The 20,067-nt window shown below is 57.8% G+C and overlaps 3 protein-coding genes across 4 annotated transcripts; 1 reads left to right on the top strand and 2 right to left on the bottom strand.

Moving 5' to 3' along the window:
* Window positions 1–37: 37 nt before the first annotated feature.
* On the bottom strand, window positions 38–10,067 carry LOC137479018 (P-selectin-like). Its single transcript, XM_068199194.1, is given in 17 exon segments — window positions 38–583; window positions 783–813; window positions 1,206–1,325; window positions 1,479–1,664; window positions 1,832–2,017; window positions 2,147–2,332; window positions 2,474–2,659; window positions 2,795–2,980; window positions 3,116–3,301; window positions 3,435–3,620; window positions 3,753–3,938; window positions 5,908–6,090; window positions 6,198–6,305; window positions 6,403–6,792; window positions 9,048–9,135; window positions 9,619–9,661; window positions 9,663–10,067. Coding segments are annotated over 17 exon segments (2,781 nt in total). The 5' UTR covers window positions 9,938–10,067; the 3' UTR covers window positions 38–528.
* A 3,463-nt stretch (window positions 10,068–13,530) lies between these two features.
* Window positions 13,531–15,762, bottom strand: LOC137479019 (1-phosphatidylinositol phosphodiesterase-like). Its single transcript, XM_068199195.1, has one exon. It carries the CDS (start codon window positions 15,484–15,486, stop codon window positions 14,431–14,433), a length of 1,056 nt encoding a protein of 351 aa, XP_068055296.1. The 5' UTR covers window positions 15,487–15,762; the 3' UTR covers window positions 13,531–14,430.
* A 1,136-nt stretch (window positions 15,763–16,898) lies between these two features.
* On the top strand, window positions 16,899–19,434 carry HTATIP2 (HIV-1 Tat interactive protein 2). 2 transcript variants are annotated; one of them, XM_068199193.1, is made up of 5 exons: window positions 16,899–17,110; window positions 17,187–17,294; window positions 17,391–17,528; window positions 18,296–18,357; window positions 18,937–19,434. In XM_068199193.1, exons 1-5 carry the CDS (start codon window positions 16,943–16,945, stop codon window positions 19,160–19,162), a joined length of 702 nt encoding a protein of 233 aa, XP_068055294.1. In that variant the 5' UTR covers window positions 16,899–16,942; the 3' UTR covers window positions 19,163–19,434. The 2 variants fall into 2 exon arrangements, with proteins under 2 accessions (XP_068055294.1, XP_068055293.1); XM_068199192.1 differs by having other exon boundaries at window positions 16,899–17,140.
* The last annotated feature ends 633 nt before the right edge of the window (window positions 19,435–20,067 follow it).

Below are 20,067 nucleotides of genomic sequence, written 5' to 3'. Positions count from 1 at the left end.
CTTCCCCCCACCGCCCCAGACACACAGGAGGCATTAGTTAGACAAAGGAGTTTATTCAAACCTCGCTGACACAAACTCATTGGTGGAAGCATGAGTGAAGCAGCTACCGGGGAATATCCAAATTCCTGGTGGGAGAATGTGCAAGGGCTGGGTGGCAGGCTGCCCCCAGCACGTGGCTCTTGGCCCCTGGTGGGTCTCCAGCTGCCTGCACTGGAGGCAGCTCCCCTTCCCAGGGGAATGCTGCACATGCAGCATGGTGGCAGCGTCCAGGGGCAGCTCTGGTCCAGGCTACAACCACAGGCATGGAGTCTCTCTGTGCTCCACCAGCAGTTCCAGCAGCTGGGCCTGCAGCCCTGGGGGACACGCTGGGTTTCAGTCTCGGGCAGGCTGGAAGCACAGGAGAGATGGAGCTGGTGTTACCCACTTCAGTCCCAAGGGGTGTCCCCACCTAGGAGCACCCCAGCCAGGAGGATGGCCACCCAGGTGAGTTTTGAACAGGGTGCTGCGAGGGTCTCGCCTGCCCTCACCTCACAGGTTGGCATCATATGCTGCATTGGTGAAGGTGCCCGGCGCTCCCAGGTCACTGGAAGGCAAACACAAGGGTGTCACCTTGGGGAGTGCAGGAGTATGTGAAGGCCAGGGGTTAGCACAGCCCTGTCGGCCCCAGAGATGCTCCAATAAAAAAAAAGCCTCACACAGGCAGATTTGGGTGTCAGCAGGGTGAACACAGGGCTGTGGCAGTCACAAGGCAGAGCCACCCTCCTGCAGAGCATGGGTCTCACCTGGTGGGCTTCAGGAGCTTCCTCTTCTCATCTGATGACAGTGTTGAAATGTCCATGGGGATAAAGCACATAGAAAAGAAATAACCAGATCTGTTTAGTGAAGGTCACAAGAAGCTGCAGCAGCAGCAGCATCTGAAATTGAGCAAAGTTTAACAGGCATGAGGTGGGGCTGCCTTAGCAAGCATTTGCTGCCTTCTTTGGAGTGATGTTGTTTATCTGGCTCTGCCCTCCAAACCCAGCTGCTGACATTTTCAGCTGGGCCAATTGCCAAGGACCCAAGCGACTCGGCAAATAAAACATGTGAATGGAGGCAGTCACACTGTTAAACTCTTCTGATCACCCTAGCCTCCTTTGGGACTGTCACCACCTTGCCTGAGAGCCCCTGGCCAGAGCTAGGGTGGGCTGCAGGAAACATTTCTGTACCTCTGTCACTGAGCCTCTTGGCAAGGAGGGCAATGAGCCCTCCAGAGAGCACAAGACCAGCTACTGCCAGAGCTGAGCCGCTGCTGTAAGCCAGGACTTGCTTTAGGAAGGCACCATCCTCTGAAACAAAGCCACAGAGCCATGCATTAGAAAGTTGTCAGCACTTTGGCACTTCGCAGACCCTGGGGAATCCCCCTCCACCGCATTCAAGATGTGCTTGGAGGAAAGCTGGAATCTCCGCAGTGCTAGAAGAGCTGGGGGGTCCCATCATACCTGCACAGACAGGGGGATCCCTGGTCCAGTTCCCCGTGGCCTCACACCGGAGCATCTCTGCTCCCATCCGAACAAACCCCTCCTCGCAGGAAAAGGTGCACGTGGAGTTGTAGGTGAAGTTCCCGTGCACGTGAGAACAGCTGAGTTGGCCTCTGCTGGGGGGGGACAACACTGGGCAGCTGATGGCTGGAGATAAAGCACAGCAGGAGCATCAAGAGGACGGGACTGGTGGCAGTGAGAGGGGACATGTGGGCTGGCAAGGTAGGGGATAAACTGACATAGCCCAGGGTGCTGGGTAGAGAACTCTGCTACAGCAGAGCCCTCTCAGACAAGCGTGAGATCACAGGATTTACCTTTGCAATGTGTGGAGTTCCCAGTCCAGGTCCCCAGAGCTGTGCACTCACGGCTCTCTGGCCCCATCAGCACAAACCCCTTCTGGCAGGAGAAGGCACACGTGGAGCCAAAGGTGAAGTCCCCATGGAGATGGAAGCAGGCAGCCTGGCCCATCTTGGGGGTGGTCAGTGCTGAGCATTTGATGGCTGCAAAGGTAAAGAGGCAGAGCTCAGAAAGGAGCCTGGGAGACTACACTGTTGGGACCAAGGGGCTGAGGACACATCATAGTGTCACCCCACGACCAGTGACACCCTGAGCTGTGGCAGCAGCTCTACCTTCACAGCGTGGGGCCTCCCCTGTCCATGTTTCTGTGGCTGTACACTTGCGACTGTCTGACCCCATCAGCACAAACCCTGTCTGGCAGGAGAAGGCACACGTGGAGCCAAAGGTGAAGTCTCCATGGAGGTGGGAGCAGTTCAGCTCTCCCTGGTCTGGTGCTCTGAGCACCGGGCAGGTAATAGCTGCAGGGACAGAGAAACATTTTCAAGCTGAAATGTGGGTATGACAAGGCTAGACTGTTGAAAGAACAGGACCAAGAGGGTCCTCTAGCAAACATCCCATGCTCAACACAAGGCCTGTGACACCTCGAGCAGCAGCTCTACCTTCACATCTTGTTGCATCCCCTGTCCAGGTCCCCAAGGCTGTGCACTCACGGCTCTGTAGCCCCACCAAAGCAAACCCTGACTGGCAGGAGAAGGCACACATGGATCCATAGGTGAAGTTGCCATGGAGGTGGGAGCAGTGCATCTCTCCCTGGTCTGGAGCACTGAGCATCGGGCAGCTGATGGCTGCAGGACAAAAAGCACACTTCAGGCATCAGCCTGGGGACTATGAGGCTGAATTCTTGTGATGAGAGAACTAAAAAGAGAACAAACATCCCAGGGTCTGCCCAAGGCCAGTGACACCTTGAGCAGCAGCCCTACCTTCACATCTTGTTGCATCCCCTGTCCAGATCCCCATGGCTGTGCACTCACGGCTCTCCGGCCCCATCAGCACAAACCCCTTCTGGCAGGAGAAGGCACACGTGGAGCCAAAGGTGAAGTCCCCATGGAGGTGGGAGCAGTTCAGCTCTCCCTGGTCTGGTGCTCTGAGCACCGGGCAGGTAACGGCTGCAGGGGTGGAGAAGCACTTTGAGCAGGAGTCTGAGGACTACAAGGCTAAACTGTTGGAATGAAAGGACCAGGACACTGGAGAACATTCCAGGGTGAACCAGAGCCCTGTGACACCTCGAGCAGCAGCAATACCTTCACAGTGTGGTGTGTCCCCAGTCCAGGTCCCCATGGCTGTGCACTCACGGCTCTGTAGCCCAACCAAGGCAAACCCTGTCTGGCAGGAGAAGGCACACATGGATCCATAGGTGAAGTTGCCATGGAGGTGGGAGCAGTGCATCTCTCCCTGGTCTGGAGCACGGAGCACTGGACAGGCAATGGCTGCAGAGTGAAGAGGTACACATCAACCAGCAGCTTGAGAACTAGGAGACTAAAATTCTGGGAACAAGGGCTGGGGAATACCACAGTGTCACCCCAAGGCTAGTAACAGCTGGCACTCCAGCGGCAGCTCTACCTTCACATCTTGTTGCATCCCCTGTCCAGATCCCCATGGCTGTGCACTCACGGCTCTCCGGCCCCATCAGCACAAACCCCTTCTGGCAGGAGAAGGCACACGTGGAGCCAAAGGTGAAGTCCCCATGGAGGTGGGAGCAGTTCAGCTCTCCTTTTTCTGGAGCACTGAGCACCGGACAGGCAGTGGCTGCAGGAACATAGAAACAGTTCAAGGAGGAGCCTGGGAACTACAAGGCTAAACTGTTTGGTCTGAGAGACTGGTGAAACCCTAGAATCACCCTACAGGCAGTGACACCCTGAGTTCTAGCAGCAGCTCTACCTTCACATCTTGTTGCATCCCCTGTCCAGGTCCCCGTGGCTGTGCACTCACGGCTCTCCGGCCCCATCAGCACAAACCCCTTCTGGCAGGAGAAGGCACACGTGGAGCCAAAGGTGAAGTCCCCATGGAGGTGGGAGCAGTTCAGCTCTCCCTGGTCTGGTGCTCTGAGCACCGGGCAGGTAACGGCTGCAGTGGGAGAGCAGAGCTCAGAGATGGGATAGATGAGGTTAACTCTAATAATTAAGGCTGAATCCAAATCAAATCTTACCCACACTCACCTCTGCAAAACTGTAGTTGGTGCAATGATTTTTCTGCCCTACAAGTGATTTCCTCAGGGGGACACAGCTGCTGCTCTGCCAGAGCCCAGTTTATCCCTTTCACTACCCTAGGCCAAAGCCCCTGGGAGGCAGGACGACAGCTGCTGCAGTCCCATTCATCTCCCTCCCTTTACTGGAGCAGAGACCAGCCTCTGTCCTTGTCACAGTGGCAGGAGGATGGCTTTGGGACTGTAAAGCACTGCAATGGCTAAAGAGGTGGTGTGCCAGCTTCCCTGCCTGTTCCCAGGGTGTGTTTTGCTGCATGCCAGGGCAATACCCAAGGTTTCCTGAGATGAGTGGCTCAGCACCAAAGGTCAGTGCCAGCAGTGCAATAACACCACCCAACCCAGCTGAGACAGACTGCATTCACTGCATCTTCTGCTTTCAAACTGACACCAAACACTTTCCTGGGTAGACTTTTCCTTTCATAGCTATTTTACAGGCAATTCTGGTTCCCCAATCCCCGGAGGTGCCTGTTGGTGAACATGCTGTGCGGGTGGGAGCAGCTGACCCAGCACCTTTGGGGGTCAGCCAGCAATGGGCACACAATGGCTGCAGGCAGGCATGGGGCAGAGTTTGAGGCAGAACAGGCAGCCTTGCCCCGCACAGTCCTTGTTGCACCACCAGCCGTGCTTGCAGCCTTGCTCTGCTTGTTTCTGGAGTAAGCCCAGCTGGCGATGCTTGCTAACACCATTTCGTTATCAGCACAGGCAACCAACTTACTCATCTGGTTGTTTGCAATAAAACAAAAATCAATCATATTACAGCCAGCAGGAAAAAAACAACAAGCTGGGAAAGCAAGCCCCTGGGAGCCTATAAAGCCTGGAGTACACAGGCTCATCCCAGCTTGTCTGTGGGGATTTTTGCAAAATTGGGAGCCAGCTCCTGCCCTTGCCCCTGCTGGGGATACTGGTTACAGAACAGTCACATCACATCTCCATGCCTGTTCCCCTTAACTGCAGAAAGTTTTGCTGGTCTCAGCTACCTAAGGTCCTGGATTGGACCACAGGCCCACCCTGCACAGACAGCAGCAGCAGCACTAACTTCGAGGCAGGCTTCTTTTAAAAAGAATATATATACAAAGATGCTGCCCACTCCCATTCCTTCCTAGTCACAGTTGTGTCCCATGTCTGCTCGACTCACCCCATCCTTGTGCAAGGCTGCATGTGTACCACACAGCAGCACAGGACAGGTGGTGCAAGGCTCTTGCACCCCCAAAAAAGTCTGGCAGTTCTTTGGGATGCCTGGTGCCTGCCTGTAAACCCTCAAGCCGCTGATAGGAAGACTTTTTCTGCCCCTGCAGCATAACATACCACAGATTTCTCTCCTTTGTGGTTTCCTACCACACTCTGTACCACCCACCTCATTTCATGAGCCCTTATCCCTGTTCAAGGTGGCCCACCCCTGCAAGGGTGGGGCCACACCCTTCCCCTGGCTGTGGGACAGCAGCCCCTCTTTTTTCCTTCCCAAGATGCCAAATGCCTTCCCAAGGCAGATCAGGGAAGGCTAGGGGAGAGAGACACTGCCACAGAGTTGACAGAGGAGCCCTGACACCATTCTGACCCCACACTTGGTGCACACAGGGTGCTCATATCTGAGTGGGATTCAGGGCAGCAAGCATGGGCACTGGGATGGCCAGGCAGAACATGGCCTCACAGCTGCTCTGCTCATTGCAGCCTCCTCAGGGAATCCCACCCCACGTGCAGCACCAGGAGATGCTTCCACAATAGGTAAGGGCACAGCAACACTTGCCTGAACAGCACTGGGCACGCAGGGCTGGTCCCCCCCAAAGCATCAGTGCTATGTCCCTGAGACCCCCAGCCCCTGCCAGGCCCTACCTGTGCAGGTGGGGATATTTGCTGACCACTCCTGGGAAGGCAGGCACCGCAGCACGCCTGCCCCTCGCCGCTCAAACCCCTCGTGGCACCCGAACTCACAGGTGGAGTTGTAGCTGAAGTCTCCGTAGGGATGGCTGCAGTTCATGGACACTCCCTTGGGCTCCAGCTTGGCACACTGCACAACTGGGAGAGACAGGGTGCCACAGCCCGTCAGGAGCACTGGAACCCCGCTCTGTCACCAGGGTTTAGACTCTCCATCAGAGAGGGAGGGGTAGGGATGGATGTCTCACCATCCGTGCACTCAGGGCCATGGAAGCCGGGGTAGCACTCGCAGTGGTAGCTCCCAATGGTCTCAACGCACTCGCCACGCTGGCTGCATGGGAAGGGCTGGCAAGAGGCTGCGCACACAGGGAACAGTCATCAGGAGCTGCCGACCACCCTGCCGAGGTCCCCAGCCCACCCAATCCAGCTCTGGTCTGCAGTCCCCCTGCTCACCCCTGTAGCACAGCGCCTTTTTCTTCCGGTTGCAGGGCTCATCATTCCACTTGCCGGACTGCTGCGGCCGCTGGATGTAGATCTCCACACAGTCCTGGTTGGAGCGGCGGTTGTTGGGCTCCCCCACTGCCCAGTTCTCTGCCTCCTTGGACAGCGCCTTCCGGGTGCCCACCCAGGTCCAGATACCGCCCAGCTTGCGGATGCCAATCCAGTAGTAGCGCCCATGGTAGGGCAGGGTCTTGTTGAGGTACTCGATCTCCTGCTGGTTCTGGATTGCCACCAGGTCAGTAAAGAAGGTCTGGCAAAAATTCCTGGCCTGCTCCCACGTGTAGTCCCCTTGGTCACTGTAGTGGTAGGTCCAGGCACCCACCTCCACCCACAGCACCATGCCTGTGAAAGAGGATGAGATCTGGGATTGATGCAGAAAGGATGGGAGCTGGGTCAGGACTGGGATCCCTTGGGACATGAGGGTGGGCTAAGCCTGACATCATGGCCAAGAGATGCCAGTGACTGCCTGGGTGAAGGGACTGGATGAAGGGATGAGTGTGGATGAGAATGGAACTCCATGGGTACACAAAGACGTGGCTGGATCAGGCATGGCAGAAGGAGCTGAGGACAGAGGGAGATGGCACAGGGATGAGGAAGGTGGAGGTGACAGGGTGAAGGCTGAGATGGGGCAGCACAGGATGGGGCAGGCAGAGCACAGGAGGCAGAAGAGCCCCAAGCAGTGATGCCAACCCTCCTCCAGCATAAGGATTGAAAGCTCAGCCCCATGACCCTGTTCCCCTGCACACAAAAGTTTCCCAAAGAGGAAAGTCCCATTTCAAGATGGTTCCATAAACACAGTTCCTTCCTTGAATGCAGATGTGTATACTTCAGTTTTCTTGCTTTATCCTGCTACATGAGAGCCAGATTGGAGCAAGGCAGAGCAGCCAATATGCTCTCACCCCCAAAAGCATTTGGACCCCAACCTGCTCATCTGAGACAGAGATGGTCTAGAGTCTTGTAAAACTCAGTGTTGCAAAACAATGTCTTTCAAAAACAAGCTCACATTATAGTCATACCCAGCAGGCAGGGCAAAGCCAGAAAGTAACTGGAACCCACAACCAGAAGCAAAGGGCACTTTGCTGAAACCCTGCTTTTATTTACAGCATTTCACACCACAACTTTATGCAATCAAATAGTTTTAGCCACAGAAAGAAGCTTCCTCCATTCTCCCCAGGACAGCTATCTCCACAACTGCAGAAAGTGATGTGGGGATATCATATCTCCATCTGTGCAGAAAGCGAGATGGGGATCAAAGTCTGCTCCAAACAACCAGCCTAGCTTACGCTGTATTTCAGGAGAGCATTTTATCATGCTGCAGTTGTGCAAAGATCCGGACATTGCATATTAGATGCAAAAACACATCTTCTGAAGTCTAATTAGGGCTGTACTTTGGTCCATTGTTATACATTTTTGTAAGTAATTTCCCATAATTTGTCTGGTTTTTCTTGTGAAAGAGCAAACTATTCTCTTTGTTCAACAGAACTGAAGCTGGGGAAAATGTGGTTCCCTCTTTACCTTTTGGGAATTTGGGGCTGCAGGACAGGAACTCAGGGCACCTTCTGGGAGTCTGCCTCATCCTCAGCTCCCACCACCCTCCTCCTGGTCCCTGCTGCTCCCCAGCACAGCTTAAGGCAGCTGCCTGCTACCCTCACACAACCCATCCCCAAACTGAGAAGGGCCAAAGTTTGACATCTGCTCCATGTCCGTCCTCCACATGCTCTCCTACCTCTTTCCTCCAGCTCCACCAGTTACATCCTCTCTATGGCACAGCTCATCTCCCTGGTCTTATGCTACCTCTCCTGCCCCATCTGGTGCTGAGTCCCCAAATGAGTGCTGTTTTCCTGTGTTTTGACCCCTTGGCTCCCGTGGCAGCCCTGATACCTCTTCCTAGGGTGGTGCTGAGCACCCTCTGCAGTTGAGGTGCCTTTGCCTTTTTGTTTTCTCTCAGAGCCAAATCTCAGCCTCCTCCTGACACTGCACTTACCTCATTTCTGTTCCTTAGCTGAGTCACTAAGGTTCTTAGGAAAATAATTCAGCTCACAGAGAATTTCCAGGGACAGAGCAGGCACCAGTAGGTTTTGCTCTGTGCAATGCCAGCATGTGAAGAAAATACCCTACAGGCAGCAAAACCAAGTTAGTTTCTATACTCCTGATGTCAATTAGCAGCTCTAATTCTGTGTGATGCTGCCCCAGCTGTGCTATGAACCCTTACACCCATGGGTCCTGTGACTCCATCCATGCCCAACTCCCCAGCATGAACGTGGGTGTAGGTGGTGGGTAGAGCTTCCCTGCCTTTCTCTGGTTCACAGCACAGTTCACAGCACAGTTCACAGTACCAGCTGCCACCAGCTGCATTTGAGGAACCAAACATCCTGCAGGGACCTCAGCCATGGCCTGGCCCTTCCTGGGGGAGCATGGTCTGCCTGGAGGGAGCTGGTACAAGCAGGGACAGACCCCTCCCAGCCCAGAGGGATTCAGCCCTGGGGATGGGCTGATGAGCCTCCAAAATAACAATGCTACATTTCTCCGGTTTCTCAGACCTGCAGACTCCTTGGCAGCAGGGTCACACTGGGCTGAGTGGGTGGTGGGTGGCTTACCCCATGTGATGGCAGCGATGCCCAGGTAGGTGCCAGGAGAGCCCAGAGTCCATGTCCTCCCAGCAGATCGCAGTCCCTCAGCAGTGCCCTGACAAAGAGGGAGACATGAGCGTGCATTTCCCAAGGGCACGTGCACCCACACTGCTGCCAGGCAGTCCTGGCTCACACAAAGGCAGTCGCTTGTGGCACTGGCACGCAGGCACACACGGTGCTCCCAGCCAGGTACAGCTCTTCTGCAGCAAGGGCCCTTTGCAGTGAGGCATTTGGTGGGAGCTGTGCCTACAGCACAGTTGGGCACTTCACTCCTGAGCAGCTCCTAAGTCCTGTGCCCCCCGAGCCCCTTCCTGCCCAGCCAGGGCTGGCATCTACCTCTGCAGTAGCTGTGCCCTGTGTGCCTGGCAGTGTCCCATGAGCCTGGGGTCGCTTGGCAGGGTGCCTCCGGGGCAGCCTGCGTGTGTCCCACAGCCCCCAGCTGTGGTTCCTGTCAGTGCCTGCCCACAGCCCTGCCCTCCCCAAATCCCCTTGTCTAGGCAGACCCTCAGTCATCCCCAAGGAAAGGAGCAGGACTTACCATGTTGGTGCCGCGGCTGCACCGTGCCCAGCCCGCGGCAGCTGTCCCTTGGTGGGCAGTGCTGCTCACGCTTCCTCCGAGCGTGCAGCACATCGCTCCCTGCCCCTGGCCTCTTCCCCTCCCATCCCAACCCTGCTGCCAGCCCACATCCTGCCCCACACCCCCGCTTCCCCTGCCACAGGACTCTCCAGCCCCAAGAAACAATTCTCTGAGCCCGAGGCTGGAGGCAAACAGTGGGGTCAGCACTGGCCACGGTCCTCATGCACCTTGCTTGGCAGCAGCCCCATGGCATGGGAGTTGGCTGCATCCTCACTGCCATGGGGACAGGATAGCCACTGGAGATGACCCACAATGAGACAGGCTTGCCCGAGCACCCCAGAAGGAGGAGAAGGGCCCCCTGAAAAGTGTTCAGCCCCAGTCCATGGTGCCCAGAGCGCCAAGACCTCTCTGACCCACTGTGTCCATGTGGCAGCACCTACACTGGTGGAGGACAGAGGAGGCTGAGGTGTGATGAGGTCCTTTGTGGGCTGAGTGGGACAGTGGCTCACAACCTCCCAGCTCCCATGCCAGATGCTCTCCTCGTATGGAGGTGTTTTGCCCTGGCTGTGAATCTTCATATACCACTTATAAACAGTTACTTACACTATGTATTTTTCTGTCTTTACCTTTAAGTCTTTATGAGAATGGTCCAGGAATATGCCAGAGGAACTTCCCCCTGACTTATTAACATCCTTTAGAAACTTCCACCAGTGTTTCAGGAACATGTCTAATTGTGTCCACCACCCCTTGGATCATTTATAATCAGTATAAATCTTTTCTTACCCTGTCCTGCTCGTAAGTAGAATTGCCTTGGCCAGGTTTTCCGCAGAAATTACTCTGCTCATTTCCAGCTAAAGCCAAACAAGAGCCATGCAGGTCACATGTGTTTTCCAGTTCCAAAGAAATTGATGCTGCTCCACCAGGACATTCTAGACAAAAGGAGGAACCCATTCCACAAGAGCCATAACCCACTACAATTACCTTATCATTGGCCAATATAAATTAACCTTGTTTCCTGTCTCTGGATATCTTCCTTGTAAAATGTTTTAATATAGTTGTCTCATTTTATGGAATTGCTGAGTCTGTATATCCAGTAATTCAGGAACAGTTGCTTTCTAGCAGCTCCTCTGCCAAGAGTGGTCAGTTATGGGAAGGGAAGGAGCAGCCAGGCACGCAGACAGGCTGAGGGGCAGCTGCTGGGGAGGAGACCAGTGCCAAATGCTGAGGGTCACCTGGGCAGGACAGGAGCTGCCTCTTCTACTGCTGAGACACTGCTGGGACTCAGAGGGATGTTCATGGGTACACAGCCCCAGGGCAGAGCAGGCTGTGCCCCTCCCAGTTTCACTTCTGCTGGAACCCAACATGGTAGGGCAGAACAGCAGAAAAAAAAATACTCCCACCTTTATTTTTGTAACTACAAATAGTTTTGCTACAAATAGGTAACTACAAATAGGTATTGCTTTAAAAATGGAATCAAGGTGTCTGAGATTCAGAGGCTGTTGCTGCTGCGAAGACAGTACATGACCTAGTTCGAGCTCTGTGTGGAGGCAGGTGCCCCATGCCTGGGTTCAGAGAGGGGGTCCTACATGGCAGGATGGATACTTGGCAGGATGGAGGCTCATTTTGCAGGTAGTGGAAAAAGGTACACATGGTAGGAAGGAGAGAAGACCCAAATCAGCTCTGCTGGGAGCTGGTTAATCACCAGAAGCCCTTTCACATCTCAGGTTATTTCCAAGGTTGGAGGTTGGCTTCCCTGGAAGGGATTCAGGATGCTGCAGGGCACATGCTCCTGCTGGATTCCCGCTGCTCTGCTCACCAAGGAAGGGTCTGAGCAGTGCGGGGATTTCCCAGGTGTCAGGATGGTGCATCCTGTCCCCCAGCCATCCCTCTGAGGGCACAAGGCAAGCTAGGGCTTTGCTCAGCATGGGCTCAAGGGCGCAGGTACAAAGACACTTTCTCGTGTCACCTCTGCACTGTCCCTCTGGACCCAGGCACTGGAAGGGAGACGTGCCTCCTTTGCTGCGCCCCAGCGCTGAGCAGCAGTCGGGGCGATGCTCTGGGTGCCGTAGAGCCACGCCGCAGGCGCTGCTCCTGGGTAAGGGGCGCGGCCGCGTGTTGTTTAGGACAGAGGCCCCCGCCCCAGGCTGGCACAGCCTGTTCCCCTCCTTATGCAATGTCTCCGCAAACCGCAGAGGAATCCACACTGCCCGGCCGGCTCGGCTGCTGCCGGCGATACAGCGGGCACCTTCCTGCGAGCCCCGCGAGCCCCGGGGAGGGCTCAACAGCCCACGGGAGGTACCCGATCCCGCCCCGTCAGGGCTGCGGCGTGCTACCGGCGAGGACGCGCAAGCCGAGGTGCAGTCCCGCTGCTGCCATCCCTCCGTTCCTCCCTAGGGACACGGGCGGCTCTCCCTGAGACTTCAGAGGCATCTCCTGAGCGCGGGCAGGAGATTCCCTTCCACCACAGGTCCCTAGGAAGTGCTTGACCCTAAAGGTGTCCCTGAGCTGCAGGGTGCCGTTGAGCAAGTCTGCTAGCGAACAGCTCCAGCAGCCGGAGCCTCCTGCTTCTCCACCCTTTATCAGCTGCTGCCCCGCCTCAGGCGGCACCTGATAAAATCTTTCTCACCATCTGAAAGCGTTCGGACACCGGGAGACACATTAAGGGTGCTGCTACCCTGGCTTGGAGGGACTGAGATAATTGTGAGGATTAGCCAGGACCAGAAGTCCAGGGGTAGGTACCCCGTACCCCGCTCCCATAGGGATCTCTCTGGCTGTGGAGTATAGGGGTAGTTTTGGGCAAATCGCTCCTGCCCACCCTATCCAGACCCTCTAAGAGATGTTTCTTTGACCTCAGCTGTAGGACAGTTCTCTGCCTCCTGCCTTTCACTGTGAAGCTGGTGCTGGAGAGCCTTTTCACTGGGCATCACTGCCATACGGGTACCCCTGCCCGTGCTGCCTGCCGGCTCCCTGGCACCTAGCAGCAGCCACATGTACACGGCACAGGTAAGGGTTTGCCAAACAGGATGCCTGAGGCATAGATAACACCGACGTTATCTCACCGCTTGAGTGATACGGCATAAACAAGTGACTCTGCCCAGCCGGGAATCCCCGGCGGCACCTCTGCCCTGCCAGCGAGTTGGGGCACAGGGTGGGTACGGGCTGCTGGGGTGCAGCTGCAGGGATGTGCCACATCCAGGGGCAGCCCTGAGTGACAGCCAAACCACCCAGCCTACAGCTCCTAGGAACTGTGATTGCTCTGCTTCTGCCCTGCCTGGCTCTCCATGGCAATGTGCATCCCTGGAATGCTAAGACAAGCCACCGACTCACCTGGCCCTGCCCCAGTAGAACCCATCCTCCTGGCAGGACAGTGGTACCAGCCACACTGGCTTGGTGTGGGGGCAGCCCAGGCACAGGAGGCACTGATAGCCAATGAACCAGGCCCCCCTCACCTTAGACACCACCAGTGTTTTTGTCACATGTCTGGTTTAATGCAGAGATTTCAACCTTCTCCCATCTCACACAGCAAACCCAGAGCAAGATTCCTCTGCCTGTCACCTCTGTCACCCGCTGTGTACTATTGCCTGCTCCCCTTCCCTGGGCAGCAGATGAACAGGCTCAGCACCAAGAGCTGTGTCTCTATCCAGGGCTAGCCCCTGCACAGCAAAAGACATCCTCTCCTCTGGCCAGGAAATCCTGTGGCATCTCCTCCAGCTGTGCCCAGCTGTGTTTCATCTGAGACAGAAGCAACTTTGAGGACATTCTTCACCTTCTGACAGGCCAGGGCTGAGCTTTCCTCTTCTAAAAGTTCCTCTCCCTTTCTGACCTCCCCGCTTCAGCACACAGCCTGTCTGGCTTGGCTGCTGCCAGTGATGCAGCAGGCACCCTCCTGGGTGATGATTTCTCCCCTCAGATCTTGGGTACCTTTCTGCTCCAAGGAGTTATTGTGTTGTCTATTTAGATTAGTGATTTATTATCTGCAGATAGAGCAGGCACTGGCACAACATATTTTAAAGTCTTTTTTATGCCTCAACCACCTTCCTTTTGTAGATCTACAAAGTGCCCTGTCTGCACTGCCCCAGCTGTTGCTAACTGCTGGGCTCTGCCCAGTGTAGCATCCCTTGGTATGTGACCCCAGGGACAGGGTAGCCTCGTCTGAATCGCTGTCTCTGTGGCCATCCAGCTCTCCAAGGACAGGGTGGAGCCCTTGCTGAAGCTGGCTCTGCCTAAGAGTCCGGACTTCTGGGGCAAGCCCCTGCAAGAAAGAAACAAAAGCTAAAATAATGAGGGGAGGGATGTTCCTATCCACTTGTTGTCACCTTTGTAATTAATTCTTACTCCTGTGACCTCTTGCAGCTCTTCTTTAAGAGCAAGATGGTCACAGACAAAAATTTAACTGTGCTTCATCCATGGGCAGAGGGCTACAGGCTCCTTCACATCTAAGCAACAAAAGCAAAAGGTCTTTTCTCCACTTTTCTGACAGGAAAATGGCAAGGCAACATCGGCAGTGCTTTCCTAGCTTCGTTTTATTTTTATTTACCCTTAAGGAAATGGACCGTTTTGCAGAGAGGCATCTTGGGAGGACTCACTGGCCCGACGGGAGGTGAGGCAGGACGTTCTACCCCCACCCAACCCTGCTGCCCTGTGGGAGTCATGTGGCCCAGCCCCGTACCGGCACCGTACCTGGCTTCTCGGGGCAGGGCGCAGCTCCCCGGGCTGCCCGGCTCCGGCCGCAGCCGGCCCTCCTCTGCTGCCTCTGCGGCTGTCACACCATTGTCACACGGAGGCTTCCCGGTGCTCTGCAAGACCTGGAAACCCGCTTTTGCCCTCCAGGCGCCGAGGCGCTTGGGCAGGGCGCGGGGCCGGGAGCAGTGTCCTCCCCGAGGGACAGCGGCGCGGGCAGCGCGCGGAGCTGCGCTGGCTGCGGCGTCTGTCCGGTCTGCCGCGGCGCTGCCGGGACCGGACCGTGGCGGTGCCGGGGGCCGCTGTGCCGTGTCCATTGGCCCGCGGGCCGTTGCTCTCCACGATGAGCCGGAGAAGGCCTGCGCCAGGGAAGTCCATGATGACCACCCCCCAGCGCACGGGCTGCCCGCCCCGGCGCCGCAGGTGCTGGCAGCAGCGGGGATTCACAAAGCGGGCCACCTCCTCTGGGCAGGTAAAGAGCCCATTGCCGGAACAGAAGGTGAGGTACATGGTGGTGGGGTCTCCGCCGGCCGCCTTCTCCAGGTGCCGCCGCACCCGGGCCCACTTGCGCTCCAGTGAGAGCACGTTCCAGGCGTCGCTGATGCTCAGCTGCTCGTAGGGGATGCCCAACACCTCCCGCGCCAGCGCCTCCAGCACCACGATCTTCCCGCGCGCCTGGCCCAGCGTTGGCACCTCCTCCCGGCACCACACGCAGCCCTGTCCCTCTTCCAGCAGGCAGCGGTGCAGCTGGGCAGCGAAGCCAGGCCGGGAGAAGATGGGCAGCTCCTCCTTGATGCGCATAAGCACGGCTTCGCTGGGGTGGGCGCGGAGGAAGTGCAGGGTGCGGCGCAGGACGCCGCGCAGGCTGGCCCGCTGGAAGGTGCAGAGGTGGTAGATGCGGAGCTCACCCCGCCACAGCTTGCAACGCACGTCCAGGAAGCGGATGCCGGCTGCCAGCTGGGCCTCCAGGCCCCAGCTCTGGCACCGCAGGCGCCGGCCACCGAACAGGCTGAGGGAATCGTGGGTGCCAGGGATGGAGAGGTGGGAGAGGGGCAGGGTGTCGGGGAGCTCTGCCATCCAGTCAGGGCAGCAGGCTGCCGGCTGGGGCACGCAGTCGAAGGCAGCGCTGCGCCGGGACCATGTCTCCATGCCACCGGGAGAGCGGGCACGCCGGCACCTGGCTGCCCCCCCGGAGCCCTGCCGTGGAGGAGAAGCAGACCATGAGTGGTGGGAGCATGGCCCCCATGCATCTCGATCCAACCCTCCCCAGTGGCATCCCCACGGTACCGTGAAACCCTAGAACACACCATACCCTATAACATACCACATACGCCCCATATATTTTGCTGCCCGTGCTTCTGTCGTGCTGTACTGTTCCCTTGCCACTCTCATGCACCAGTCCCAGTACCCCCGAGCCCTGGTACGCCCCAGCCTCCCCCTCATTCACCCACCTGGGTTTGCCTGTGGCTGCGGAGCAGAGCCCAATGGGCAGGCCACGGCCGTGGGTGCCGGCGGCACACTGGCAGGTGGAGCGGGATGCCAGCCATTAATCCGGTGACTGTCATGACGCGCGTCCTGCCTCGCAAATGGCACGTGCACTTGGGATTCATCCTCAGCCCTCGGCCAAGGAGCACACTTGACAGACGCACTAGGCTGGAAAACCACCTGGCTGATCCCGACAGCAGCCATTCAGGCCTCTGCACCTCCCTCCCCAGGAATCAGGACAAACGGGATCGTGGTGCTGCGGGGCCCCTTGACGCTGCCCACGGGAGTGGCCGTGCAGAGCCGCGGGGTGCCTGCGTGCCTGCTCCAGAGCTGTGTCCGGGTGGGACCTGGACCGCCCCGGTGAGGACTGGCGTCGTCCTTATCAGAGGGACAACGCACAGACAGTGTCCGCAGCGGGGGTCTCTGCTTGCCGGTACATCCCAAGACCTGCTTAGCGAGAGCTCCTAAGGAAGTGGGCTTCATCTCCTTGCTCTTCAGGCACCAGGGACTGCTTCACAGTGGAGTCACTGCAAGGCTGCCCGGCGGGGAGTGACACACCTCCTGCCCAGGGGACACAGCTGCCGAGCACCCCGGTCGGCAGCACGTGCTGAACCCAGCGGGGTTTGGAGAGGAGCCGCCGGGCAGGTGACAGACCCCTCCGAGCATCCCTCCAGCTCACATGCCCTCCGCCTGAGCGGGGCGAGCACAGGGATCCCTCCAGCTCACATCCCCTCCGCCTGAGCGGGGCGAGCACACGGATCCCTCCAGCTCACATGCCCTCCGCCTGAGCGGGGCGAGCACAGGGATCCCTCCAGCTCACATGCCCTCCGCCTGAGCGGGGCGAGCACACGGATCCATCCTCCGGGGGCGTTCGGCTCTGCCGCTGCAGGAACAGCCGGCGGGGACAGGCCGAGGGGCAGCTTCCCTGCGCCCTGGGCGCAGCGGCCGGGCTGAGCGGGGCTCCCTGGGGTTGGCCCCGCCTCGCCAGCCCCGCCCTGGCCCCGGCGAAGGCCCCGTGTCGCGTCCGCCCGCGCCTCCCCGGCGGAGCGCCCCTCCCGCCGAGCCGCGGCCGCTCCCGCCCCGGCCCCGGCCCGGCCCGGCCCCGCCCGCTGCTCTCGGCATGGCGGCGGCGGGCGGCGGCGGCGGCAGCAGGAGCTGCTTCGTGCTGGGCGCCTCCGGGGAGACGGGCCGGGCGCTGCTGCGGGAGCTGCTGGCTCAGCGGGCCTTCGCCCGGGTCACGCTGATCGGGCGGCGCCGACTGAGCCTGGGCGGGGCGGAGGAGGCCGTGGTGCGCGGGCCGGGGCCGGGGCTGGCCGCGGTGGCGGGGACCGGTGCGGCGGCGCTGACCCTCGGCCTCCCCGCAGGAGCAGGCAGTGGTGGACTTCGAGCGGCTGGGCGAGCACGCCGCCGCCTTCCAGGGACACGACGTGGGCTTCTGCTGCCTGGGCACTACCAGGGCCAAGGCTGGCGCAGTGAGTGGGGACCCCCTGACCCCGGGCGAGCAGGGGTCTCGCTTGTCCCCTCCCCTGCCCGCTCCCTACCCCGCTGGCCCTCCTCTCCCCCCGCAGGATGGCTTTGTCCGTGTGGATCGGGACTACGTGGCGCAGGCAGCAGAGCTGGCGCGGGCAGGGGGCTGCAAACACTTTATCCTGCAGTCCTCCCGAGGGGCAAACGCACAGAGCGGCTTCCTCTACCTCCGCGTGAAGGTGAGGGGGCTGCTGGGGTGGGCTCCTGATGCTCGTGCAGGAGTCACGGGATGCCGGGATGCTCGGAAAGCAAGCAGGAGCTGAGGTTTAGAGATCCAAATGGCTCTGAGGGTCCTCCTGCTGCTGCGGGACAAGAGAAGGGGCTGGCTGGACAGCTATGCAGTTGGCTTCTTAAAAAGCAGCACAGCACCTGCATGCAGCGTCTGCCTCCCTCCTCAAACTCCAGAAATATCTCCTGGGGTCTCTAGCCCAATAACAGTTCCCCAGCCTTAAGCTGGGATGGCTTCACAGCTACGTGGGGAGGCTCAGGGCTGTGTCCAGGTGAGGCATTAATTATCCCGTGATGGAAAGCCCACAGGCTCCCCAGGGAGGACCTCACCCGTCGCAAAAGCTTTTTTCTCCATATGTTGTGTGCTGCAGCTCCCAACACCTGCTGGGCTCAGAGCTGCCTGCCAGTGTCTTGTGCCGCCTCGAACCATCCCCAGGCTGGATGCTGAGTCCAGATGCTCTCCGGAGCAGCCTGTTGCAGTTTAGCGTGATGGTTGCAAGGGCACACTGCTGACCTGTGGTCCATGTCAACCACAGGCCCTCGCCCCAGCTGCCTGGCCTGGAGAGCTAATCCCTGCCTGGCCTGTTCCAGCTTCATGTTGGCATTAGTGCCATCCTGCCCTCGGCTCAGCAGGTCTTTCCTGCCTGCTCTTGGGGTGGCAGGGATGGTGCTTGCAGTCATCCTTGTCTCCTTTCATCTTGCCTGGCTGCTCTGACAGGGAGAAGTGGAAAACTTGGTCCAGGCTGTTGGTTTTGATCACTGTACCATTCTCCGGCCAGCGTGAGTAGTGGTGGAGGAGGGAGGGCACAGAGCGGAGGGTTGCCAGGGCAGCAGGGAAATGCTTCACTGGGAGACAGAGGAAGAGAAAGGATACATGAGGGCAGGGCTGGGGATGGAAGTGGAGAATGCCAGCAGCTGCAAATGCAGTTCATGGGTGAGTAGATTGCTTCCCAGTGCTGCAGGCAGTAAGCTCTGCAGTTTCGTATGGCCCATCCCAGCGCTAGTGCCATGCAGGGACAGGAGCCTTGGGCTGAAAGCACAGGTTGAGGCACATAGGTCAGAGCTTAGCTCCAGATGGACCTTGACCTTATGCAGAGAGAACACTCACCTGTGTCCTTTCAGGTGTACTGTGCTCTTGCTGCCTAGGAGAACTGGAATTCTGCTTTTGTCAGCACAGTGGGGAAAGGAGTTTAGTGTCCAAGGGCTCACCTCTGTCATGTTCCATGACCCTGCCAAAGCCCCAAAGCCCATGTCAGTTCAGGGAGCTTGTCTGGGCCCTGGTGCAGCTGGAGAACTCAGTCTCTAGCTTTCACCCAAGATTGTTTCATGCTGACTCACCTCACCTCCTTGCTCCTTCAGGGTGCTGCTGTGCAAGCGCCAGGAGTCCCGGCCCATGGAGTGGATAGTCCAGCAGTTCTTGGGTGCTGTGGCTCGGCTGTTCCCCACCGCTTACTCAGTGCCTGTGGAAACGGTGGCCAAGGCTATGGTGGCCTGTGCGCTGCAGCCAGGAGAGGGGAAGGTAAAGGTGCTGGAGAACAGGGCTGTCCATGAGCTGGGAAAGGCAGTGCCGCAGCAGGGTGCATAGAGCAGAAGGGATGACAGGCAGGAGCTTGGTTCACTCTTCAGGTGTTCTCTGGGCTGAGGATGAACACATGCATGGGAGAGGTGTGGGGTGCTTGCATGGCGAGTGCGGAGCCAGAGGTACACCCACTTCTTTGCACTTTGGCTGGTTCTGTCAAGGGATCAAAAATGCAGGTGCTGGGTGAGGATAAACAATGTGCTCTGCTGCCTGGATCCATAATATGAATATGGGTAAAGATGATGTAATCCAGGCCTTGAATAAAACCCTGTGACTGATCTGGTTGTGCCGGCTTTGTGTGGAAATAATGTCTGTCTCCTACACACCAATAACCCAGCCTCAGCCTCATGTGCTCAGATCATGTCACTTCAGGGAATGCTCACAGGCAGGTGACAGGCACAGGAAAGCAAAGGCACTGCTGCCTGTGTGGAGGCTGCACTTGACAGAACACATGGTGGCACCAGTGCTGCTTGGATAGCAGAGCCCCTGGATGCTCAGCAGCAGCTGCTGAGGCACCGGGAGCGGTGGCTCTGCCTGCGGGAGGTCTGTGCAGACACTCCTGGCCTCATCTGCTCAGGGTGCAGAACTCTAGGGATGCTGCTATTCACACCTGGCCTGCCGCTCAGTACCTGTAGTCACAAAAACACCATGCAAATACTTGCAAACGCCCGTCCCTCTGGGCTTTCCTTGCAAGCACAAATGAGCCTGAGCCCAGCCCCGTTTTCTCAGGAGTGCTCTGCGTGTGCAAAAGTTGAGGTCAGCCCTGTGCGCACCTTGTGGGGGGCTTGTTCCTGCCCAGGTGCCAGAATGGGAGCAGTGTCACCCTTGCTCCAAGAATGACACAAGAACAGATGAAAGACCAAATAACAAGAGGAGAAAAAGAAGCTTTAATACAAAGGATTCTCCAGCTT

The sequence above is a fragment of the Anomalospiza imberbis genome, chromosome 9 (assembly GCF_031753505.1).
Source record: "Anomalospiza imberbis isolate Cuckoo-Finch-1a 21T00152 chromosome 9, ASM3175350v1, whole genome shotgun sequence".
Lineage (NCBI taxonomy): Eukaryota > Metazoa > Chordata > Aves > Passeriformes > Viduidae > Anomalospiza > Anomalospiza imberbis.
The sequence above is the reverse complement of the archived record's forward strand: the minus strand, read 5'-3'. Positions and strand labels throughout refer to the sequence as shown.

Excerpts from the sequence above, each read along its gene's own strand:
- LOC137479019 (XM_068199195.1), bottom strand. The coding sequence starts at position 15,486 with ATGGAGACATGGTCCCGGCGCAGCGCTGCCTTCGACTGCGTGCCCCAG.
- HTATIP2 (XM_068199192.1), top strand. The coding sequence starts at position 16,943 with ATGGCGGCGGCGGGCGGCGGCGGCGGCAGCAGGAGCTGCTTCGTGCTG. Across the intron at positions 17,141-17,186 it reads CGGGGCCGGGGCTGGCCGCG|GAGCAGGCAGTGGTGGACTT; the intron begins GTGGCGGGGACC and ends GCCTCCCCGCAG. Across the intron at positions 18,358-18,936 it reads TGTACCATTCTCCGGCCAGC|GGTGCTGCTGTGCAAGCGCC; the intron begins GTGAGTAGTGGT and ends TTGCTCCTTCAG.